At 49.2% G+C, this 25,719-nt stretch overlaps 2 protein-coding genes across 7 annotated transcripts in view; one reads left to right on the forward strand and one right to left on the reverse strand.

Annotated features, from left to right (window-relative positions):
* Window positions 1-1,134: 1,134 nt before the first annotated feature.
* Window positions 1,135-11,103, reverse strand: RNF5 (ring finger protein 5). Of its 4 annotated transcripts, XM_081903406.1 has the most exons (6): window positions 10,576-10,826; window positions 9,978-9,996; window positions 8,330-8,442; window positions 7,324-7,378; window positions 7,082-7,193; window positions 1,135-2,674 (listed from the first exon to the last, which is right to left on the reverse strand). In XM_081903406.1, the coding sequence occupies exons 1-6, from the start codon at window positions 10,716-10,718 to the stop codon at window positions 2,586-2,588; spliced, it is 531 nt and encodes a 176-aa protein (XP_081759532.1). In that variant the 5' UTR covers window positions 10,719-10,826; the 3' UTR covers window positions 1,135-2,585. The 4 variants fall into 4 exon arrangements, with proteins under 4 accessions (XP_081759532.1, XP_081759534.1, XP_081759535.1 ...); XM_081903408.1 differs by lacking the exon at window positions 7,082-7,193 and having other exon boundaries at window positions 10,576-10,835; XM_081903409.1 differs by lacking the exon at window positions 9,978-9,996 and having other exon boundaries at window positions 10,576-10,761.
* Window positions 11,104-11,821: 718 nt separating this feature from the next.
* AGPAT1 (1-acylglycerol-3-phosphate O-acyltransferase 1) overlaps window positions 11,822-25,719 on the forward strand; it is a 47,416-nt gene continuing 33,518 nt past the window's right edge. Inside the window, exon 1 of one of the 3 annotated variants that reach the window (XM_081903216.1) lies at window positions 11,822-11,918. In XM_081903216.1, the coding sequence (XP_081759342.1) occupies window positions 11,840-11,918 (79 nt within the window). In that variant the 5' untranslated portion in view covers window positions 11,822-11,839. Of the gene's footprint in view, window positions 11,919-16,161; window positions 16,522-16,793; window positions 16,812-25,719 lie in introns of those variants that run through there. The other 2 variants (XM_081903218.1, XM_081903219.1) reach the window with 2 other exon arrangements.

Genomic DNA, 25,719 nt, shown 5'->3' on the forward strand with positions numbered 1-25,719 from the left:
TAGAATTCACTTAGGATTAAATAACAGGATGTTACTGAGGACATTCTGAGCTCAAGACTTGGTTTTCAGTACCAAGAACTCAACCAAACTCATAGTCCTGTTACAAAAACATGAGCTCCAGGGTAGCTTCATTTCAGTGGCTGAAATTGGGTGGAAATAAGTCATTGCGTTGTTTCTATTGTAAAATAATTGGGGGACAAGAAGCCTCTGCTGATCTAATACAAGACACCCAGATCTGTCCATCCCTGTGTTTTCCCCCAGCAGTTGGGAAAAGGTAATGAAAACAAGGGACTGGAACACCTCAAAGCCATAAAACTACAACTTTGGGGCCTTTTCAGGAAAAAAGGAAAACAGGCTTATATAATAATGCAACATGCAGAGGGAGCAAATAGATAGCTCGGCTGGTAGATCATGTGACCCTTAGGGTTGTGGGTTCGAGACCCAAATTGAGGAAACAATCCCTGCATTGCAGGGGGTTGGACTAGATGACCGACCCAACTCTACAATTCTATTATTAATATTAAAATTTGTATACCGCTTTTGATCCATAGATCTCAGGCCGTTTCACAACATAAAATTACAAAATAAAACAAAACACATAATAAAAATAAGAACATAAACCAACAATCCCCCCCTCCCACAACACATTTAAAAGGGCATAGAAGGTCAGTCTGCCATTGGCTGAAGAGGAATGTTTTTGCCTTGTGCCTAAAGATGTATAATGAAGGTGCCACCTGAACCTCCCTGGGGAGAGCATTCCACAAACAAGGTGCAACTGCAGAAAAGGCCCCGTTCTCGTGCTGCCATGCTCCAAACCTGTCCTGGAGGAGGTACATGAAGAAGGGCCTCAGATGATGATGTCAGGGTCCGGGTAGGTTCGTCCGGAGAGAGGTAGTCCAGAAACGATCTGGTGGATCACTTTGAAAACAGGACGTTGGATGACGAGGGCCTCTGGCCTGACCTGGCTGCAGGACTTCCGTTTCCTTACATAAGGCACTCCCTCAACCCCACCACATCACACAAGTCAGCGGAATGAGTTGCGCAAATCATCTCTTATCAACCTGCCCGCTGTTTCCCACACGCACACCTCTCACAACATCAGAAAACAGCAAGGAGACTGCACTCGCAAGCAGATATGAATCACAGGTTAATTTAATTACAGCATCGGTTAATTTACATCACATCTTCCCTCTTGTCACCCAAACGGGAAGAAAGGGAAGTGGGTAGGTGAGTCGTCCCCCCCAAACAGAGATTTCTGGGCAATTAAATACTGTTAGTCCAGCCAAGGCTACTTCCCCCCACGCCATCCCAACCCAAGCAGTAACAAATCCCACCAGCGCTGACTGTACCATACGCCCTCAGAAGATTGAGGGGAGGGCACCAGGGGGAAAGAGAGAAATACAGCCAGTTGACTAGTCCTTCGTCACCAGCCTAGAAAATAAAACAGTCTGTAAAAGCACGTGGCTTCTTACATATCTGGAAGTCAATTTTTTTAAAGGGGTGAGACGGGACATTATTATTATTATATATAAAACTAACCACAAGGAACTTCATTGTGACCAGTTAAATTAACACACCTGAGGCCCATTTCCCTCCCAGTGGTTGGCCACAGGAATGCGGGGGGGGGGGTGAAGCCCAGATTTTTTCCTGTGGCGCCCTCCATTGCCATAGCCCACCTCTTGCTTTTATCACCCCACTGCCCTACTTTTCTTGCCTCTGCTCCCTCTACCGCAACACCTGCTGAGGCAGGTGGGTGTGGTGGACTTTTTGCCCCTATAAAGAAAAGAGGGAGGGAGACGACAGCTCTCTTCCCCTCCCAAAAACGCCCCCTTTCCCCCACTACGTAGCATTTCATGCCGTTGTAAGCTTACAGGTAGGAACGAATCTCGGTTTTGTTGTCGTTGTTTGAGGCCTAGTTGCCAAGAGAGGCATTTAAGCCGTTAAGAGAGGGTGGTCTGGCTGCAAATGTGGGATTTTGTCCCACTAATGCTATTGAGTAAGTGATAGCCCCCATCCCAAACCCCTCTGGCCTGTGAGGAGGGAGAAGGCAGGTGAGCAAAATATCATGGGAGTGGGGGAAGCAGAGGACTGACAGGCTGGATTTGGCTCCCGAGCCCCATAGCTTCTGACGGCTACCTTCTTCTACATCTTCTCCATTATTTTTTTTAACACAGCCCACCTGCAATTCAGGCAAACTTTGGAACGCTTCAGAGGAAACAATTAAAACACCTTGATAATTACGACTTGCCCCCCGCCCCCACATATACACAGATACACTTTGAACACAAATATACACCTCTTTTGCATCGTCAGCTCCCCAAGTCACCCTATTATACTTTTAATTCTGCGTAGGGGGATCAAGGAGGGAGGTTGAGGAGGGAGAAACACCAGGCCCCGGCTCTGCCACCTTGCCCTCCACCCTGCAGGTCAGCCCCCTCCTGCCTCGCCTGGGCGCAGGCAGGAAATGATTCCACCCTCCTCCCCGCAGCTTCCCCTTCCCCTCCCCATAGTTTGAAAGTCCTTCTATCCTGTTCTGATAGACTTCTTTTTTTTAGTACAGGGCAAGTCCAGCGGAGTCCAGCCAGTCAGACACTAAGCAGCCAAAAGAAAAAGAAGATGGCGATGAAGAGGAAGAGCGAATCCTGCCAGCTGGATGGGCGGGCAGCTTCTGCGTCTAAGCAAAAAAGAGAGATGGAGGAGCTCAAGGTTAGGAGGAGGCACCATATACCATTACAGGTAGATGCAAAATTCAAGGTAAAGGTAAAGGGACCCCTGGCCATTAGGTCCAGTCGTGGCCGACTCTGGGGTTGCGGCGCTCATCTCGTTTTATTGGCCGAGGGAGCCGGAGTACAGCTTCTGGGTCATGTGGCCAGCATGACTAAGCTGCTTCTGGCAAACCAGAGCAGCGCATGGAAACGCCGTTTACCTTCATGCCGGAGCGATACCTATTTATCTACTTGCACTTTGATGTGCTTTCAAACTGCTAGGTTGGCAGAAGCAGGGACTGAGCAATGGGAACTCACCCCGTCGCTGGGATTCGAACTGCCAACCTGATTGGCAAGTCCTAGGCTCTGTGGTTTAACCCACAGTGCCACCCGCGTCCCCAAAAGTTAAGGTAGCCGATACCATTTTCATATAAATCCATTTCCAGGCAGTAAGTGTAGTGGCAAATTCAAAAGTGCAGGGTCCCTCCATGACAGTCACAGTCATCACACCCCTTCTAATAAGATGATACATTGGGACATATTTCAAGAATTCAGCTTTCAAATTCCAAAAATGAGGGGTGCTAAAAAAGTTGCAACATGACTTGGCAGTTCAAAAGATATTTTGGTTAAATTAATATAATTTCTAATGGATTGCTGAATATTGCATTATTTGATAAAAGCTGTTTCTTTTAAAGTTATTGTGACTTTTTTATATTGGATCACATTGTTATTATTAAAGTTTGATGTTTTATTATGTTTTTATATGTGTTGGAAGCCGCTGAGAGTGGTTGGAGCAACCCAGCCAGATGGGTAGGGTACAGATAAGAAAATTAATTATTATTATTATTAATAATAATAATAATTTAGTTTTGCTTGGTAGCAAAATGTGTATAAGACTGCATAGAAATAATTTAAAATGATTGCCAAGTACTTACAGTAATATATTATTACTATTATTATTATCATCATTATTACTACTGTTATTCATATTATTTTCCCAACAATTTTTATTGTTTTGCATTTAAATACAAGAACAACATATAACTACTGTAACATGTCTACTGGTACATTTTTAATGTTTCATATGCAGTACATAGTACACAAACAATATGTTTATTTATGTATTATCACCTCAAGTATCCTCTCCACAGAGATTATTGTGTTGGGGGTGGGATAGAAGTATCATCCGTTTCATATATTATTGTTATTATTATTAATTATTATCATTGTTTGGCATTCCCTGACATTTTCAGAAGTTAAATTTTAAATTATTTGGTTTGCTGAAAGCAGCTCATGGGCTTCTTCATCGAACATAGACTTACCAATCTCAGTTGATGACAAAAATAATAGTTGATTTGAATTCTTCATATCCAAAAACAATTTTTTTATGACCACTCACTGAAGAAATTTGCAAAAATTAAGAATGATCCCCCAAAATAGCAAGTCCTAATATAATAATCTTATAATTATACAATAATAATACCATATTGGCCCGAATATGTCGTATCACCTTTAAAATTCAAGGGGGGAAAAGAAAAGAGACAATACCCGAATATAAGCCACTCCCTTAAAATTCTGCAGGCACTCACACATTCCATTCCATTTTACCGTATGTCTGTTTCAGTAGCCATATCGTAAAAGCCAATTTTTGTGAGGTCGCGAATTTAAGTCGCACTTTAAGTCAGAATTTGGGGGGAAAGTGAGGCTTATATTCAGGCCAATACGATAATTATGGATGTATCATGATAATCAGGGCAGATCTCCATGTATTGCTAGAGCTACAAAGGCTACAGCGCTCAGGATTTGCAAAACATCCTGCCTGGAGCTATGCAAGCCCCCAACAACCAGCTGATTGCAGAGTGGGTGGGCATGGCTTAGACCAAATAACCTTGAGGGCCAAACATGGCCTGCAGATCAGAAGTTCCCTACCCTAAGACTTGAGGCCGGAAGAGAAGGTAGGAAGCGACCTGATACTGGTTAAGGCTAGACAATCTAGACTAGTACTGTCTGCTCTGACTGGCAGTGCTCCTCCAGGATCTCTGGCAGAGAGAGAGAGAGAAAGAGAGCCTTTCCCAGAACATGCCACCAGCAATCCTTTTAACTGGAGATAACACTATGGGATGGAACCTCGGACCTTGTGAATCAGCTGATGCCGAGCTAAAATCCCTCTCCAAATACAGAGAAGGAAAGAGATGCTACTACTCAGAAGGAAGTAACACAGCCCTGGAGAGAGAAGAACATGAAAGGGACGCGTGGGAGAGCGTGACGGTGGAACAACTCCTTCTCTAAGCCAGTCAAGTGGAACGGTAAGGATTTCAAGCACAGGTTAAGACTCAAGCACCTGCTTGTGTAAACGTGACCCAGCACGGGGCTGCTGCCAAGTTCTATTAGTGGCAGCTTAGCAGGGAGAGACATGGTGCCTTGCAAAAAAATGGTACACTTGAACTTAGCACAGACACTGCAAATCAGAGTGGGTAAAACCTGGGTAAAACCCACAAAGGGTAGCATGGGAAAACACAAGAGATTACCGTATTTTTCACTCCATAGGGCGCACCGGACCATAGGGCGCACCTAGTTTTTAGGGGGGGGGGGAATAAAGAAAAAAATGTCTTGGCTTCCTCTTTAGCCACGCACAACCTCTCCAGCCGGGAGAGGCTGCGCCCGGCTTCCTTTTTAGCCGCGGGGCGGGGAAAGCCCGAGCTTCCCCCGACCCCAGCTCCCAGAACAGGTCCGAGAGCGGAGGCATGGTTGCGCAGCCTTGCCGCCACTCCCGGAGCTTGCGGGCTGGGGGAGCGCTCCGCAGGCTTGCAGATAGCTGCCCGCCGTGCTCCCCAGGCTTCGGGCTGCAGGCAGCTATCCTGAAGCCTGGATTCGCTCCATAGGACGCACACACATTTCCCCTTCATTTTAGGAGGGGGGAAAGTGCGTCGTATAGAGCGAAAAATACAGTAATCCCAGGGATGTACCGGGTGTTAGGGGAGGGGTAGTACCTCTGCCGGGGGACACATCATGCTCCTTTTGGGGTAGTTTGCCCACCTTTGGTCCCCATCCTGCACTCCGCTCTCTCGCCTGCGGCTCCTAAAAGCTGTTGGCGTGCGACAATGGTCACACCCCAGGAATGGCTTCGACCGGCCAGCTAAACCAGGTGAGGGCAGCTGATGAATTTCAAACCCTCAGTGTGCTAGGGACGTCCCCTTCATGTGAAGACAGGCTCTGGCAAACTCGGTGGATGAGACCAATAGTGGGTCCAACCGTCGAGAAGGCAGTTTCTGCACATGCCATACACGGAAGGGAGGGACAGGTGAAGCTCACCCACCTGGGAAGGTAGGAGAAGGAAAAGTCTGATCCTAAACCCATGCTGCCTTGCGGGATATCTTCAGAAGTAGGAAAGGCTAAGGGAGTAAACCCTACACAAATCCGGAGCAGAGTCCCTAAGAGTGTTGGATGGTGCTTTGCATGCCTCCTTCTGGCAACTGCTGCAGCCAAGCTGTTGTCAAAACTCTTGCTCTGCTTTCCTTTGCACCACATCAGCGAAGATGAGAGGTGGATCTTGTCCTTTGGGCAGCCCAGGCCTGCGCCTCAGAGAGGTCACTTTGATGCTGCTAACACAGCAGTTTGACTTCACCCCTGGAGGTGTCCTCCATTATCTCTTGAGGCAGACAGAAGCCAACAACTACCAACTACTTGCCCGTGGACTGTCTCGCCAGAGTGGTGCATGCTCTCGTTATCTCCCACTTGGACCCACGCTCTACGTGGGGCTACCATTGAAGGTGACCTGGAACTACAACTAATCCAGAATGCAGCAGCTAGACTGGTGACTAGGAGTGGCCGCCAAGACCATATAACACCTACATTGGTTCCCAACACGTTTCCAAGCACAATTCGAAGTGTTGGTGCTGACCTTTAGAGCCCTAAACGGCCTCGGCCCAGTATACCTGAAGGAGCGTCTCCACCCCCATTGTTCAGCCCAGACACTGATGTCCAGCGCCGAGGGCCTTCTGGTGGTTCCCTCATTGCAAGAAGTGAGGTTACAGGGAACCAAGCAGAGGGCCTTCTTGGTAGTGGCACCTGCCCTGTGGAACGCCCTCCCACCAGATGTCAAGGAAATAAACAACTATCTGACTTTTAGAAGACATCTGAAGGCAACCCTATTTAGGAAAGTTTTTAATGTTTGATGTTTTATCATATTTTTAATACTATGTTGGGAGCCATCCAGAGTGGCTGGGGAAACCCAGCCAGATGGGCGGGGTATAAATTAATAATAATCCCAGTGGCTGGTTGATCAGACGAGTGAGCACAGCTGTAGAATTTGAGTGTGCCCTTACGGGCAGATTTGTGCAACAAGCTTAGACCTGTTTTTAAAAGTAGTGCATTACCTGCCCTTTCTCCTGGGGTACTGTAGCCAGTGGCAAAAAACCCAAAGGGGAACGCGCCAATGCCAAATGCCATGTGGAAGCCAGTGGCCGCGTCGGGAAAGGCGCCCATGCCCTGTCGGAAGGAGGGGGAGCAGAGGGCAAAAAACAGAAAGGGGGGAAACGTAGGTTAGTAGTCTGCTGCAAACTGCAAAGCATTTCAGCCGGGATCAGTCTATAGAGGGCTACAAGCAAGTGCCACTCACCCCTCGAGACTCCGGCTCTGGGCGCTGCCCTCGTGGCCGAGGAGGGGTCTTCAACCTGTGATAGGAAGGGAGGAATATGCATAAACAGCACTGACAGGTAGGCAGACACTCCTCCCGTTCACCAGTATTTTCACCATCACCCCCTGTCTTCCCCATAATTGGGCGCAGAAGGGATTTTAAAAACACGTTAGGATAAGGATGTAGTATTTACAAAACACTGGGGGAGGTGGTGGCTGTGGCTACAGAGGATGGAGCAGGTCCTTGCCCTGAGCCTGCAATTCAATGCAGCCGAGAGGCAACATGTTTACATTGGAAGGAGAGCATCCTCAGCTTCAGAAGTGTTTTGCTGGATGTGGCCAAAGGCCCACCTAGTCATTCATTCTGTTCTCACAGCAGCCAACTGGATGCACATGGGAAGCAATGGCGCACTCCCTGCTTGCGATTCTCAACAACTGATTTTCAGAGGCACGACTACTAGCCATCGATAGCTCTCTGCTCCATGAATCTGTCATCGCCCCTTTTAAAGCAATTCAAGTTCACGGCCATCTTGTGGATTCAAATGACAGGAAAGGAGATGCCTGACTAAATGTCAGGAAGAACTTTCTGATGGTAAGAAATGTTTGACAGAGGAACAGACGTCCTCGGAAGGTGGTGGAATCTGCTTCCTTAAGCAGAGGCCGGGATGCTTTAGTTGAGATTGCAGGGAATTGGACTCGATGACTCTACTGGTCCTTTCCAACTCTATGATTCTATTGATCACACATTCCTGGGCTAGGCAGTTGCCCAGAGATACTGGGCTTGGGACCCGGAAAGTTACAAATCTTTCCTTTTATCAGAATAAGAGACTCTTCAGAGCCAGTAAAGGACTCACAGCGAGAGATATTGCAGAAGAAAGGGAGGGAGACCAACCAGCCTACAGGAAAAGGAAATACCACTCTAGCCCAGAATTCCACTATCACTGAGGATTACCAAACTAGCAGGGAGCATAGCAAAGGGAAATGATTACCTGGGATCCTGCTGGGCGGAGCTTCCACGTCCATAGAGAGGGATGACTTTGTCCCGGCTGATTCCTGCCTTGCACACAGGACACTCCTGGCGCTCCGGCCGAGTTTCTAGCCACTATGGAGGGGGGAAAGATGGCCGTGAATGTGGAAGAGCTTCTCCCACCCGTCCCCAAAGATATGCAGATCATATGTAACCAGGGCAGGGAAATGTCAAGCACCCAGGGCAGGTGAGCAGGCAGGAAGGTGGGCACAAATGCAGAACTCTCTCCAGGCCATCCCCCTCACCCTGACCCTGCTTCAAACCCAAATGTTTTGCCTGGCTGGAATGAGACCTTGAACTCTGATCATGCCTCTTGCTTGTCTGAATGGAAGACAGAGAAGGGTGCACAACTAAACTGTTGTTGTTGTTTGCATCCATCTGTCCCAAGAGACAATGGAGAGTGCATCTGGGGGTGAAGTCAAACCATTGGGGTAGCAGCACAAAAATGACCTCCCTAGGGCGTAGGTTTGGGCAGTGTGTCTGGAGGTTGACGAGCCCCATCTGCCCCTCACTTCCTCTACAGCCTTTTTGACTGTTGGACCCACCACTGGTCTAATCCGCTGAAGCCTGTCTTCAATGCAGAGGAAGCCCCTAACTCACCAAGGGTTTGAAACCCATCGGCTGCCCTCACCTGGTTTAGCCTGCCAGACAAAGCTATTCCTGGGCTGTGGCTGCTGTCACACGCTGACAGCTTCTAGGAACCACAGGTGAGAGCTGAGTGCAGGCAAAATTCACATTTGCGACGCTGCTCACTTTTGCCTCTGGCTTTGCCCAAAGTCCCCTGATCAGGTAGCGGCCCATCTTAGCCCAGCCTCCTTTTCTCACAATGGCCAATGGCCTCAAGCAGGATCTGAGCACAACAGAACTTTGAAGTTATTTTTTACTAATTAAGCACAGACAGACTTCTTATTGGTGGTGGAAAGGTTCAATTCAAGGCCAGCTGCTCCAATAGGAAATATTTAACCAGGTGAGACCAATGGTCCATCTTGATCAGGATTCTGTCTCAACAGAAGTCTGCCAGATTAGAAACAAAAGGAAGGCTCACAAACAAGGTAGAACACAGATAAACCTGCTCTCTTCTCCTGTGGTTTGCCTTCAGCAGTTAAAAAGATATATCGCTTCTGCACATGGAGGTTGCATTTTCCTTGAGCATCCTCAATAGGCACAAATATTATTAAAGCCTGCCTCCCATAAAAACATAAGAAGAGACCTGTTGGATCTGACCAGGCATGGTCAAACTTGGCCCTCCAGATGTTTGGGGACTACAACTCCCATCATCCCTAGCTAACAGCCCCAGTGGTCAGGGATGATGAGAACTGTAGTCCCAAAACATCTGGAGGGCCACGTTTGGCCATGCCTGGATCTGACCAATGGCCTATCTTTTTGAGCATCCTGTTCTCCCAATAGCCTGTGGGGACTCCACAAACTGGCCCTGTTGCACTCAGGTCCCGCTTGCGAGCTTCCCATAGGCATCTAGATTGGCCGCCTGGCAGGCTGACACCACGGCAGGTAGGCTCACACACCAGGGCAGGTTCCCTCAATGACGTCCTTTGACACCTTCACCTTTCCTCGCCCTAAAGGTCAGGAGCCGAGGACAGGGAGACACTCACCTGGTGAAGACACGGCCAGCTAGGAAAAAAAGAGAAGAAAAAGTGAGTGACCCTTTTAAAACCTGGAATAATAATGCAATTGCAGTTTGTTTGTTTGTTTGTTTGTTTGTTTGTTTTAAAAAAACAGGAATCATATGCCCGCCTAAGGCCACACAGAGAAAAGCTCTAGGTTCTGAAATTCGCACCCCGGATACCTTCTGAAAGCTAACCCCGCAACTGGCCACACATCAAGCACAGGGAGCTTCACAGAGCCTGGTTCTGATCCGCACACCCTAACCATGTGATGCCACATGGTCTGTCCTTCGAGGTTGCCACCCACCCTCTTTGGTTTTTAGACAGTGGTGAAGTGGCAGTCGAAGTCAAGCGAAATCTGGTGCAGCCCCTGCAGCTTTAAGGCCACCCCGACAGGCAGAAATCCAGCAGGTGAAGCTTCTTTCCTAGGCTTCTTTGCAATGGAGCAAACCTTCCACCTGCCAGACCCAGTAAGAACAATGGTAGGTCTCCCTGCCAGGCACCTTGTTCTGTGCCCCCCGCCCTTTTAAGGCTGCCCCCCAACTCTTCAGGGCCACGCCCCTTTCTGCTCCCCACTCCTCCTCACCAGTACAGGTGGCCGCAGAGCCCAATGACGGCCTCTCTGGCAGGCTCCAGGCAGATATTGCATTCGAAAGCGCTGCGGTCGCGGTTTGAACCCTCGGGTTCCCCGTCCGGGACCCCCGGACCCATCCCGGCCGCCGCCGCCATCTTCCGCCCTCACTTAAACTGAAGGAAGGGAGCCGGACACGCCCGCTCTTCAGCAATTGGCCCCGGCGCCCGTCTTTCTCGCCTTGCCGATATTTCATTGGAGGCAGAGGCAGTCCGTTGTGGCACCTGGCGAAGATGATTGCGCACGTCCGAGTTAGTCCCGCCTTCACAGCTCTAGGGGGGCGCTCGAAACTTTTTTGACTGGCTGCATCGCTCGGGTGTCAAAATGTGAGGTTACGTTATTGGTTAAGGGAGGCCTCATTCTCCCGCCTCCCGCCGTCGAGCAAAATAAGATGTCATGTGACTTTAAAGCGAGAGGTGGGGGTGGGGCGTAGCCTGATTGACTGGAAAGGGAACCTGTCAAGAGCAAGACAGCAGGGATTGGGGGCGGGATGCATGAAGGGCACGTCTGGAATGCAGTTGAAAGCACGAAAGGCAAGCACACGCCCAAGCATATTGTGATTGGCCAGAATCTCAGTTCGGGGCGGGAACTAATCACGATTGCATTATAGGGTGGCCAATGAACAATCAGAGTCTTTGGCCAAAGGGCGGAGTCTGCTCTCGTGCTGAGCTGTACCAAGCTTGCCCATTTTTGAGGCGAAGGTTCATGGGAGGTGAAACATCACTTCCTGCCTCGGGCCTTAAGTTTACTGCTTCTTCCTTAGATCTTAGCATGTTGTCATGGCAGCTATCTAGATATAAGGGTGTCTGTAGTAAAAGTCGGCCCAGAGCCCTTCAACATAGCAGACAGTTATTACCTGGATAAGTCAACTACTCCTCAACCAGGTTTAACTGCAGAAAGTGAGGTGTTACCATAGCAACCAGACACCTGCTTGCCAGTGATGCTGTTGGCATGGCAACCTGCTATCCATCAGTGCCACTGTGGTCCATGTTGGTAATTTTACCCGTCCCATTTAAACCACAATTTTGGTTTTTGGTATCAACCAAACCATTCCAAGGATTCTGTTGTTACCACAATAAGCCGTACACTAATCACAAGCTTCCCTTGCTGCTACCACCATTGTCATGACAACACACACTTCCCATTACCCCAGCAACTGATGTTACCCGTCCAACTCAACAGGCTAAGCCAGAGTCACCACAAATCTAGCCATCTACAAATGCATATCTGCACTCAGCCAGAGCTCCTGGGATTAATGCGACAATTTACAGCCACCCTGCGAGCGGACTTACTAGGAAGTAAGTTCTGGCTTTGCCACCAGTCTTAGGATTGGGTTATTAAGACTGAGAATCATCCCTGCCTGCGCCATGGCAACGCACAGCCATCACAATTGCTGCCAATGTCACAGCAGCCCCGGATGGTAGAGCATGAGACTCTTAATCTCAGGGTCGTGGGAGCAAAGGAAACTCACCTTATTCTGCTGCTGTTCTTTCTAGGCACATGGGGGGGTGTCTCTCATTTTGGGTAGCACAGCCTTCCTCAACTTGGCTTTCCCCTGCCAGACAATTTTGGACTACAACTCCCATCATTCCTGACCATTGACCATGTTGGCTGGAACTGATGGGAATTGTGGTTTAAAATGTCTGAAGGGCACCGGATTGGGAATGCCAGCACTCATTTTTAAAGCAGATTGTGGCTGCGATGCAATATATCAGGGTTTGCCAATTTGGTGCCTTCCTGGTGTTGTTGGACTCTAATCCCCACCAGCCTCTGACAGCACGAACAACAGCCAGGAAAGCTAGGAGCTGGAGTTCAGCAACTTATTGAGAGCACTTGCTACGCAGTTCTACATACTTACCAGGGAGTTCAGCTGGGCTTATTTCGGAATAGACATGTAAAAGATTGCACTGTACGGACTGAAAAGTAATACCGGGGTCGTTTTGTTTCCCCTCTTCCACAGTGGCTCCAGCAAATTTTGGGTAGATGCAAGATGTGTTATGATATGTACATCAGAAGTGGTATATACACCTTACAATTCTAGACATTGAACTAGGCTAGAAAGTTAGTTTCTTCCTTCTGTCTATATCGGTGAAAGTGAAACCTGTGATGCTGGCTGGCTTGGTGGCCAGGAATGGTTCTGATTTCTCGGGGAACTAAACAATATGCCATCCAACTTCTGGAAGGGAATGGACAATTGACAGTTGGGCTAGGAGCTTCACACAGAGGTTTGTTCTGCCTCCAGCATTGGAGGTAGTACACCTTTGAACATCAGTTGCTGGGAATCACAGGTGGGGAGAGGGCTGTTGTGTTCACGCCCAACTTTCAGGCTTCCCAGGGGCATATATTTTTGCCACTGCGAGAACAGGATGCTGGAGTAGATGGGCCTTTGGTTTGATCCAGAAGGGATCCTATTGTGTTATTATTATCGGGGGAAAGTCCAGGCAAACAGTCCCGAGATGCAGGAAACTCAGGGACAAGGTGGATAAAAGAAGGATGCAGAGAAGGGAATGGAGTGAGAAAGAGGAACCTTGAGGAAGGGTCGGCAGCTGTCAGTAAAGTTCAATGCAGGAAGGGAATTGAAGCTAGGAAGTTATCTGAGATAGGACTCTGGAGAAATTTTACAGAGCATGAGCTCAGGAAAAAGGAGGCATGCAAGGGACATGACTGAAGGGAGGATATCATTGTGTCTACAGCCAACACCCCCAGCCTGGGACCAGATGCTATTGGACCTCAACTCTCCTCAGCTCCAGCCAACATAGCCAACGGTCAGGGATGGTGGGATTTGTATTCCAAAACATCTGGAGGGCACCAGAGTCTGCACCAGGGATGGGAGACCTGTGGCCCTCCAGGTGTTGCTGAACTACAGCTCCCATAATCCCTGGCTATGAGCCCTGCTGGCTGGGGCTGATGAGAGTTGAAGCCCAAAAACATCTGGAGAGCCACATGTTCCCCATCCTTGGTCTGTTGAGGGCCAGATTAAACATGCCATGGGAGATCCATAGTTTGAATCTCCTGACTTCACTGGGGAAGGGTTTTTAATTCTTTCCCCTGTTATTTTGCCCAATCACAATCACCCTCTGGAGCTGACATTTAGCCTTCTTTGGGACAGGTGACTGTGGATAAAAACAGAACAGCTACAATATAGATACCTGTCTTTACCCACACCCCAACCTGGGCTAGCAGCAGCTGGGTGGGGGGTGGAATTTGGTTGGAAAAACAGCACTGGGGAAAGGGCCAAGGCCTTATTCTCCAGACACTAATATACCCATCCAAATTGTCCCCTCTCTGAGGGAGGCTGGCTGCTTACGCACGTTTTAACGTAAGGTGATCCAATGGTCTCCTATGTGACATGTACTTTCTCCCCCACTCACCCTGAAATTCTGCCAGTCATGGCGTCTTTTACTGCAATGTTGGGCGTTAGAAACATCAAGGGGCCAATGAAGGTCATAAAGCAGGATGTGTAGATGTGTGTGTAGCTGAATTTCACACATTGATTTGAGGGAACCAGCCAACTCCTTGGCTGCATACTTTTTATTGATTGGAATAGATTTTGACATACCTAACACTGCATAGGAACCAGGTTGTGGATGTGACTGCCAGAATCCAGCAATGTTTGCTTGGAAAGTGTGAGTAAATATGGAAATCTTTCACTATTTGGGGAGTGCAAGGCTTCCCACATCTGCAGTAGAGGAAGGGGAAATGGAGACAGAAACTGAGGAAGAATATGCCAACTTTGCACTTAGTAAAGGTAAAGGGACCCCTGACCATTAGGTCCAGTCGTGACCGACTCTGGGGTTGCGACACTCATCTCGCTTTATTGGCCGAGGGAGCCGGCGTACAGCTTCCGGGTCATGTGGCCAGTGTGAGTAAGCCACTTCTGGCAAACCAGAGCAGCGCACGGAAACGCCGTTTACCTTCCTGCCACAGCGGTACCTATTGATCTACTTGCACTTTGATGTGCTTTCAAACTGCTAGGTTGGCAGGAGCAGGGACCGAGCAACGGGAGCTCACCCCATCGCGGGGATTCGAACCGCTGACCTTCTGATCGGCAAGTCCTAGGTTCTGTGGTTTAACCCACAGTGCCACCCGTGTCCCTGTAAGTGTAAATCCATGATTGCACTTACATGGATTTAAATAAGGTATTGTGTGTGTTAACATTCAAAAAACCCATCTGGGATTGTTAGCATATAAGTGTGAAATGTCAACATTTATCATATGTTGGATAGTCATAAAAATATAGAATAATTCAGGCTCCAGTTGCATGCATACTTACTTGGGAGTGTGTTCCACGGAACTTTTGAGTAAGCATGCAATGGAGTTGCACTGCCAGCCTGTCTGCAGGTGTCAGTTGGAGGATTCCCTCTGCAACCTTTCAACGCACCTTTCGTCACAAACCTAAGCACACTTTTGCTAGCGCAGCGTTAGCCAACCCGGTGCCCTCCAGATGTTGTTGGCCTGCAACTACCATCATCTCCAGCTGTTGCTGCTGGGCCCAAGGTAAGCCCAGCTTGGGCTGCATACATTTAAAGCACATTTTCCACAAACACCCTCCCCAAGAATCCTGGATATTGTAGTTTGTTAAGGGTGCTGGGAATTGCAGTTGTGAGGGATACACTACAATTCCCAGGATTCTTTGGGGAGCAGGGGACATGCTAGAAGAACCTAAGAACTCTGCTGGTTCAGGCCAAAGGCCTATTTAGTCCAACATCCATTTCTCAGTGTGGCCAACCGGAGACCCACAGGAAGCCCACTGTTCTTAACCTGGAACTGTTCTTAACCTGAAGCACCACTTTGGCTAATGGGGCCTCCTGCTGCTGCTGCTGCGGCGCCGGAGCCCATTTCTGTTCTTATCCTGAAGCACTATTTCTGGGTTAGCGGAGTCTGTAACCTGAAGCGTATGTAACCTGAAGCATATGTAACCCGAGGTACCACTGTATACACACACACACACACACACACACACACAAATAAATTTGTTTTTAATTTGTAATTGTAGTAACCTGCCCTGGGACCCGCTGTTGGTGAAGGGAGGATTATAAACTTGTCCATTTATGTCATGTATGTTGAAACAAACATGTTCGTTTGTACATCCACAACCTTACCCACCCCCCTCCCAAAAGGCATAGGGCCCTGTTGGGCATCACATCCCAAACCAGCTTTCCTCCTTCCGGGTAGACATAAACCGCTCCGAAAGCTAACGGAGATGAGACAAACGCTCCCTTATCTCTATTCCTTTTCCCCCGCGGAGAAGAAGGAAGAAGAGAGAGAACGCTGGCGGGCGGAGCGGGGCGATGGTCGGCAGGAATGAATGAAGCGACGGGATGAATGAATGGGAGCCCCGGGTGGGAGGCCGGCGGGAGGAAGAGGAGGGGTGGCGAGCCGCGAGAATGCGCGAGAAGCACCAGCAGCAGAGGAAGCAAGAGAGAGACGGGGGGGGGGCGCGGAGAGCGAGCACAGTGGTCACGGGGTGGGGAGGGGGAGAGGGAGAGAGGGAGAGTGGGGGGGGGACAAGAGAGGAAGGAGCTGCTGCTATTGGCGGTCGGGGCTGCCCATCAGCTGCCCCCCACTTCCTGCCTTTCTGGCGCCCCCCCCCGCCCCACACTGACTCCAGCCCTGAGGAAGTGGCCCGCGCCGGTAGAGCCACCAGCAGGCAGCCGGGCTCGAGCATCCGATTCCTCCCCCCCCCTTTCCTCTTCTTCCAACAAGACCCCCCCATCCCACTTTTCCTCCTTTTTGCAGCGCATCCCTGAAGCAGCAGCTGTAGCTGCAGCAACTCCACCTCCTCCTCTTTCACCACCATGGCCTGGCCCTGGGGGCGCGGGGGGTAGCCGGGCAGGGGCCTTCAGGAGCCCCCCCCCGCCTCCCTCCTCCCCCACGAAGGGGGAGGCCCCGCGCAGCCAGGTAAGGGGGTGATGGGCAGCTGGGGTGGGGGGCTGGGGTGCAGGCGCAGAGCGGGGTAGGTGGGTGGGAGATAGGGGGGAGTCCCGCTACAAGCCCCCCTAGGAGGGGTGTGTTTGGGGGCTGGGGGTGCGCTATGGGGCTGGGAAAGGGTCCCCCTCTGCGACGCGAGGTATAAATCGCCTTGGGTGTCTTGGTCAGTGGGGCGGGGGCGGGGAGAGAGAGTTTTAAGGGGTTGGGGTGGGAGGGGCCAAGGAAGCAGAATTGGGGGAGGATGTTTCGCAGCGGTGGAGGTAAGCTGGGAACTCCGAAGCCTTTTAACCTCGTGGGGGGGGGGATTGTTGTAACCCGCCCTGGGAGCCGCCAGTGATGGGCGAGTAATTGGGGGGTAATAATGGTAATTGCAAAGTGCCCAGAGGGTTTTTTGGGGGGGGGATTGAAGGGCTGCTGTGGGGTTATAGGGAGTGCTTGTGGTGGTGAGCAGCTGGGAGGTATAACTTGGGGGGCAGGGCCCTGGCTTGGAAAGTAAGATCCTGTGTGTGTGTGTGTGTGTGTGTGTGTGTGTAGGTTTGGGGTGCCTGCAATGGGGTCTACAATATGGGGGTGGCTTTCTGAGGGAGACTACTTTTTTGGGGGGTGTATTTTGTGCTGGGGAGAAATAGAGGTTTGGGATGGGTACCAGGAAGGGGTTTCCAAGGAGTTGTGATTTATTTTTTATTTATTTTGGAGGGGGGGAAGTATAAGGAGATGGGGCAGCTGGTTGCGAGAGGGGCAGCGCAGTGGGGGCACTTGCTGAGAGGGAACGGGAAGATATAATATGATATGTGTCTTGGGAGGAGGGCGAGGGGCCTAGCGGAAGGGTTTCGCGGAATTTGGAAGAGCACATGGCTATGATACGGCGCAAGCCATGGGGTGCTTCTGGAAACGGGAGGTGTAATATACTGAATATATAGGCTGGGAAAGAGGCATGGGAAACGCGATGCAATGCAGGCCAGCTGCCCCCAGTCAGATGCTGTGGGCCTTCTCTTCCTAGCCAGCATGACCAATGGTCAGGGGTGAGGGGTGTGGTAGTTTGCAAGGCAGCAGGCCAGGGGAACGCTCAAGCAGGGGCAGGATCTGGCCTTCCAAACATTGCTGGGCCACAGCTCCCCTCAGCCCTGACCACTGGTCATGCTGGCCAGGGCTGCTGGGAGTGGGAGTGTGGCTGCCATCTCCCCAGCCCACCCCCTTATAAAAGCTTTTTTGTGAACAGGTTGTGGGTGAAAAGGGCTTGAGGCCAGGCAGAGCTGGACACGCAGGCTTGCTCTGGGCTCATCCTTACCCGAGATGAAAGGCCTCATTAGGCTGCATCCACATCATCCATTTAAACTCCCCCCCCCCCAAGGAATAATGGGGACTGTAGTTTAAGGGTCCTGAGAACCATCGTTCGGTGAGGGGTGAATTGCAGTTCCCAGAATTCTTTGGGGCAAGCCATGTTCTTTAAATGCATGGTGTTTATGCAGCCTAATTTTTTTTTGCTTTAGCAGCTTCTGTCTTGTTTTCCCTCCCCTGTTCTGATGATGGTGCCATTCTGGGGATTAAGAGCAGCAGCCTTCAAAAGGTTTTTATCACTGTTCTGATTGGGCCACGGTGACACACGCCTTAGTTACTTCCCGTTTGGATTACAGCAACTTGCTCTACATAGTGCTGCCTTTGAAAAGTGCTCAGAAACTCCCAGCTGTCTCAAAAAGCGGCAGACAGATTGTCGGCCAGGGCTGGTTACATGGAGCTACCACTAATAATAATAATAATAATAATAATAATAATAATAATATTTCCAGGTTCAATGCAGAGTGCTGACTATGACCTAGAAAGCCCAGCACCGCCTGGGTCCAAGCTTTTTGAAAGACTGTGTTTCCTCATATGACCCAGCCCAGGTTCTGACATCTTCGGAGGGTGTCCTTCTCTGGGTCCCACCCCCCTCACAGCCCTGCTTGGTGGGCATGTGGGAAAGGGCCTTCTCAGTGGTGGCTCCCAGACTCTGGAACACCTTTCCTAGAGAAGCCAGACTGGCTCCCTCCTTGTTGGTCTTCCACTGGCAGGTGAAAACCTTATTCCAACAGGCTTTTGGGAATTGGCTGATTTTAAGGAAAGGGCTGGTTCCATGCTGTTTTTATTGTAATTATCTATGTTTTTAGTAGGTCCTTTAAGCTGCAGAGAGTTTTAATTTTATTAAAGTTGAATTTGGTTTTTTATAATTCCAAAACCCCCCCCCCCCCATATTTTTAGCTGTTTTTATTTTATCTGAGTCCCTGTTGCGGAAAAAGGTGGGGTATAAATAAATATATAATGATGATGATGATGATGATAATCTTTATCACATTCCTGCAGCAGCCAGCCCAGAGTTAGAGGCCTTTATTAACCCCATTTGAGCTGGTGGTGAAACAGGGGCTGAATTGCCATGGCTGGACTAAGGACTTGAATCCAGGGCTTCCTGGATCTGGGCCTCCCACAAGGAGTATTTGAAAACTGCAGATGGAATTGGTGAGGCCTTCTGGGGTTTCCATGTTTGTAAAAGACCAGGAAGGCTGGGGTCTTGGCAGAGGTATTCCGGAATGAAAGGTCTATGTACACAACCTTGTGCCATCTCTGTTAGGCTACGTTCTGCAGATTTCGGGGTGTGTGTGCAAGGAGGAGTCAGTTTAGATTGGCTGTACTGCACAGGGGGGGAGAAAGTGATCACAGTACTCAGCTGTCTACATACTGCTGTTTTGAATCTTCAGAGTGCTTCTCGTACCATTATTTCAGTAACCCTTGCAATAACTCCCTGGGAATTTAGGTGGTGGGACTCAACTTCCACCAGCCCCAGCAGGATTTTGGGGTGGGTACCCTCTAAGTTCTACTTAATGCACATTCACAGCACGGAATTAAAGCACTTACAATACCACTTTACCCGAAGAATTCTGGGAGATGCAGTTTGTAGAGGGTGCCAAGAATTGTTAGGAGACCCCTGTTCCAGAGCCATGGTTGCCAGAGAGATTAATAACAATAACAATAATAACAACAACAATAATAAAATTTATTATTTATACCCCGCCGATCTGGATGGGCTTCCCCAGCCACTTTGGGCGGCTTCCAACACAATATTAAAATACAGTAATGCATCAAACATTAAAAGCTTCCCTAAACAGGGCTGCCTTCAGATGTCTTCTAAAAGTCTGGTAGTTGTTCTCTTTGACATCTGGTGGGAGGGCGTTCCACAGGGTGGGTGCCACCACCAAGAAGGTCCTCTGCCTGGTTCCCTGTAACTTGGCTTCTCACAGTGAGGGAACCGCCAGAAGGCCCTCTGTGCTGGATGGACCTCAGTGTCCGGGTAGAACGATGGGGGTAGAGACGATGGGGGTTGAACAATTCCTCTTCAGAGGATGCTTGGGATACAGTAGCTCTGTGAGGGGAATAGCAGCACGTATCTTGACAATGCCTGACACCCTTCATGAACTACACTTCCCAGGATTCCCTGGGGGAAGCTGTGACTTCTTAAAGTCGTAGGATACTTCTATGGTCTGCCTGGTGGCAATTTTTTTCAGCAAACGTTTGAACATCTCCGTTGGAAGAGCCGTCCACAAGACTGGGCCCATAATACTGAAGCCTTGATTGTTGACAACCAGAGTATGGTTCATAGAACTGTAGAGTTGGAAGGGTACCCCAAGGGTCATCTAGTCCAACTCCCTGCAGGAATAATAATAATAATTAATAATAATAATTTATTTTTTATTACCTGCCCAACTGGCTGGGTTTCCCCAGCCACTCTGGGCAGCTTTCAACAGAGTATTAAAATACAATAATCTATTAAACATTAAATGCTTCCCTAAACAGGGATGCCTTTAGATGTCTTCTAAAAGTCTGGTAGTTGTTTATCTCTTTGACATCTGGTGGGAGGGCATTCCACAGGGCGGGTGCCACTACCGAGAAGGCCCTCTGCCTGGTTCCCTGTAACTTGGCTTCTTGCGGTGAGGGAAGGCCCTCAGCACTGGACCTCAGTGTCCAGGCAGAACGATGGGGGTGGAGACGCTCCTTCAGGTATACTGGGCTGAGGCCATTTAGGGCTTTAAAGGTCAGCACCAACGCTTTGAATTGTGCTCGGAAATGTACTGGGAGCCAGTGTAGGTCCTTCAAGACCAGTGTTATGTGGTCTCGGCAGCCGCTTCCAGGCACCAGTCTGGCTGCCGCATTCTGGATTAGTCGTAGTTTCTGGGTCATCTTCAAAGGTAGCCCCACACAGAGCGCATTGCAGTAGTCCAAGCGGGAGTTAACTAGAGCATCCACCACGCTGGCGAGACAGTCTGCAGGCAGGTAGGGTCTCAGCCTGCGTGCCAGATGGAGCTGGTAGACAGCCGCCCAGGACACAGAATTAACCTGCGCCTCCATGGACAGCTGCGAGTACAGAATGACTCCCAGGCTGCGCACCTGGTCCTTCAGGGGCACAGTCACCCCTTCAGGACCAGGGAATCCTCCACACCTGCCCGCCTCCTGTCCCCCCAAAACAGTACTTCAGCCTCAGGAATCTAATCTAATCCACAGGAATCTAATCTTATCGAGATTTTTGACACTATTGTTCTGTGGGATAATTGACCGGGAACCCCTTTGGCCTTGTCTAACGCCATCTCGATGCTGAGCAAACCCAGCAGCAATGGTGTGGAGATTTCTAGGCGCCAGGTTGGCATGGGGCATCTCTATCGGGCAACCTGATTTTTGCGCAGCAAAACATGCATGCCTTTTGCTCCTGCGCTGTGGCACAGATCACGGGCACCTTGCTGGGCATCTTAGTCCTCTGTCACTTCAGGCCAACCAAGTGGAGCTCACAGGCCACAGTTTAGAACGCCTGCCTTAGTCCATGGTTAATACCATTTCCATTTTCACCGTGTGTGTTTCTCTTCCTTGCACACTGGGACAAGTGAATTGTTGTCAGAGCAAGCTACAGCCAAGCAATGTTGTTGAGATCGTAGAATCGAAGCGTTGGAAGGGACCCAAGGGTCATCTAGTCCAACCCCCGGCGTACGGACGTTCTGTTGTGGCAACTGCACCCCAGGTTTAAGGGGCTGTTTGGCGCCTAGCTTATATATCTGAGCTTCTAACACTGTTCTTTGTGCATTGAATGGGAAGTGAGTGTCTTTGCACAGGGAAAGGCTTTTGGGGGGTTATAAAGTGTTGGGCCAGAAGAGGAAATGGGGAAGGCCGTAGGCCAGTAGCAGGACATCTGCTTTGCATGTAGAAGGTCCCAGGTTCAATCTCCTGAAAGCCCAGAGAGCCAGGGTAGAAAATGCAGAGCTAGATAGGAACAATGGCCTGACTTGCCATAAGGCAAATGGCATCAGCTCCCAAACTGGGGAGAGAAGCCTTTCAAATTATGGTAAATATTTGGCATCCGTCTCTCTCGGGAGACAATGGAAGAGTGCGGCTTCCGGGGGCGAAGTTGAAACTGTTGGAGAGTTACAGCGCCTGCTGTGGCTGTAGAGACTGATACGGGAGAGACATGTTTTGTTGCAGTCGGGGCAAATGAAGGCGTCCGGTTTTGCTGTTACAAATGCACCATGGCATTTCTTCTCTCTGCGCTCCTCCCAGGTGTCATTCCTCTGGTCGCTGCTGTGGATGCACGGTCTGTCGTCTACAAGGGATTCCCACATGGCGAGGTTGATGTCGCCAGCCTTTGGGTCACATTTGCAGACATCTTTGTATCGCAGAGTTGGTCTGCCAGTGGACCGGGTGCCTCAGGCCAGCTCCCCGCAGAGCGCATCCCTGGGGGATCCTGCTATCTTCCATTCTGTGGACATTTCCAAGTCAGTGTCGCTGAGACAGGAGTGCAGATTTTGTAGCGGAGTGGCTTTTTCTACTCCTTTGGGATGGGTTGAAGAGAACCAGTGTCCTTTGACATCTGTCCTCCTGTGCCGCAATGAAGATAACTTCCTGTTTTACAATATCCAAGCTTCCAGACAAGAAATTTAGGGTAGTTGAGGCAAACATTCCAAAGGGCTCAAATTACCTTCTTAGTTTGGCAGATGCCATGGACGGGATAGCAAGCTTCTGAGTCACACAGAAGCCTTCTTCAGATAAGGCCCAGGAAGCCTGCGGGGGGCATAACTGGAATATTTCACACGCCGTCACAGGGCTAGTCACAGCGCTATCTTGTTTTGCCAAAGGGTTTGGCAATATACTGTACTGTACTGGCAATATGCTGTACTGTAAGGGTGTGTGTGTAGGTACGCGGGTGGCGCTGTGGGTTAAACCACAGAGCCTAGGCCTTGCCGATCAGAAGGTTGACGTTCCGAATTCCCGTGTCGGGGTGAGCTCTCGTTGCTCGGTCCCAGCACCTGCCAACCTAGCAGTTCGAAAGCACGTCAAAGTGCAAGTAGATAAATAGGTACCGCTCCGGCGGGAAGGTAAACGGCGTTTCCGTGCACTGCTCTGGCTTGCCAGAAGCGGCCTAGTCATGCTGGCCACATGACCCGGAAGCTGTACGCCGGCTCCCTCGGCCAATAAAGCGAGATGAGCGCCGCAACCCCAGAGTCGGCCACGACTGGACCTAATGGTCAGGGCTCCCTTTGCCTTTTAAGGGTGTGTGTGGAAGATAATTAAAAGTTCAGTTTCCCTATGCATTAGTTAGCTCTTCAAACTGTTGTTAGTGGCTGTAATGCAGTTAAGATGGCTGAAAGGAGATTGTTCTTTTACACACACCCTGACTTTATCCTTTCAGTAGCTCCTTCTGCTCAAGCAAGCCTTAATTTCTGAGGGAGGGAAGAGAGAGAAATGGGAAGCACCTCTCTCTGTGGCTTCCTTCCAAGCTCTGTTGTCACAGATTGCTCATTTATCCCTTGCTCCCAAGACGCCATTGCGGGGTTGAAATGGCATCATCATTCAAGGGACTGGATGCAAATCCACATCTGTAGTGGTAATTGCAATAGTGTGCTTTCTTATGAGCTGTTGTTCCAGGATGATTGACATAGTGTGTACACAGGTGTGCTCTTATGGAGGTGGCAGCGAGGAACACTTCGTCCCTAAGATCTGAGCATCCTTTATTCCAGTATCGACTGGCAGGCAGCCCATTTGAACCAGTTGTGGGTGGTGCCTCGCCCCCCCTGGGAGGCAAAGGGAGACCAAATGACTATCGGATTCAAAAAAAGCTGGCTTCGCCAGGTCAAGTTCACCCATTTTGTTGAATTAATTAAAGTAAACAGTTCCAGTTGGATTTTGAATAATTGCAAATAATTGCTGCTGTTTTGAACTTGATGTCTTGTTATCTTCCATAGGGGGCTGTGCAAACTACAATTCCGAATAAAGCTTTTTATTAGGGTAGGGGGCACCGGGGGCACGTTTATAGAACCAAGGAGGTGGCGGTTGGAAAAAGTTAAGAAACCACTGATTTAAAATTTGGCCTCAGAGCGGAACCTGCCTTTCCCAGGAGTTTAGCTGCAACCTGAGCCTATTTTGGAACCATCTTCAGCTAGGGACAGTGGTATCAAAATGCTTTATTTATTTTTTTCTTTTTAAAATGGAAAAACATGGCTTGAGGCTCTTGGACCAGATGATCCTTGTGGTCCCTTCAAACTCTACAGTTCTATGATTCTATGATCCCAGAGATGCTGGAAAGGATGAATATTTGTTTTATACATTAGCCCAGTGTGTTTTGGCTCAAGTGAGCCTCCTTCAGCGGCTTATATCTTGCCCTGTAAGGTCTCTTAAAATTGGATGGTCCTTGAGCAGCTTTCAAAGAAACAAGCGAGATAAGCCCCTGGAGAAAGCTCGCTAAAGCTGAAGTCTGTTGGGTTAATATAATTAATAGCTGATGCGTCCTGTTTGAGGACTATATATATATATTGAATAGATTTTTGGGAACCGGGAGATGGAATAAAGACATGCTTCATCCACTCCATGCACCCATAAGTATTCATCCTGCGAAACAAAACAAAAACCTCTTTGGACTAGCCTTACGATCCACTGGGTTCCTGTGCTGGGAGAAGGACAGAGCGATTCACCCTTTCCCCACCATCTTCCTGCAGCCCATTTACTTGCCTGCACACAATTCCTTGTTGCCAGACTAACAAGGCTGCTTTTCTCCTTTGGCGAGAAGTGGGGGGGCGGCTGAGAAGTTTGCAGCCTAAGCAGAACAGGGTTAGGCTTGTACGGAGGCCAAGAACGTCTCTGTGGTTTTAATTGTTCTACTTTGACCCGTCCCTCCTTACATTAGAACATGCGACTTAACAACCCCCAGTTTCGCTTAGATGCCTGTTTGGGCCGCCTATATTAAGGCCTACGTTTAAAGCAGGATCGATGGAATGTTCTTACGTTCATTGTCAGCTGGCAATTGATTTTTGCTTTTCTGTTTGCTTAAAATCATTTCCCCTCCCCCTTTTTAAAACTGCAGTCGTAAATAAAATCTTGGAGTGGTTTTCACTTGCTGTGTGAGCCAACACCCATGCATGTTGTTGTTTTTTTGTAAATATATATTAATTTCATTAAAACTCTTTAGTCCTGCACCTTCCATCAATAGCTGGCTGTGGCTGATGGGATTTGTAGTCCAATACATAGGGAGGGCACCAAGTTGGGGAAGCTTTTCTTAAGGAGAGATGCTATGGTGTGGTTAGAACAGGGATGGGAGCCTGTGGCCCTCCAGATGTTGTAAAACCCCAGCTCCCATCAGCCCAAGCCCGTTTGGCCAGTGGTCAGGGATGATGGGAGTTGTAGTCCAGCAGCGGACTGTAGGGACACTCCAGTTCCCCATCCATGGGTTAGGTAGGATGTTGGACTAGGAATGGCTGCAAAGCTTCCTGGCTGACCTATCTCACTGCCTGACCAGCCTCGCAGTGGTGTTGTGAGAATGAAATGGGAAGAGGGAAGAAACTCTGAACTCTTTGGAAGAAAAGTGAAAAATAGAAATTACTCTTTAATAGTGAACCCAGGTGGTCAGATACATATTGGTTTTTTGGGGAGAAGGGTCACATACGAATCAGAGAGCAGTTTCAGTTTTAAGTTTTGTTTATCATTGCATCTAGGGCTGGGGATTTAATTAGATTGCCTTGTTTAATGGTATGATTGAGCATATGATGGGTTAGGAAGAGTTTATTTTTATTTTTTGCTTAGTTATGCTATTTTAAAAATGTGTGGTTTTTACTGAATTTTGTTTGAGTTGATTTTTTATTTATAATTTAAGAGGATGCCCTGTTTAGC

Source organism: Podarcis melisellensis, assembly GCF_964234715.1.
Source record: "Podarcis melisellensis genome assembly, chromosome: 2".
Lineage (NCBI taxonomy): Eukaryota > Metazoa > Chordata > Lepidosauria > Squamata > Lacertidae > Podarcis > Podarcis melisellensis.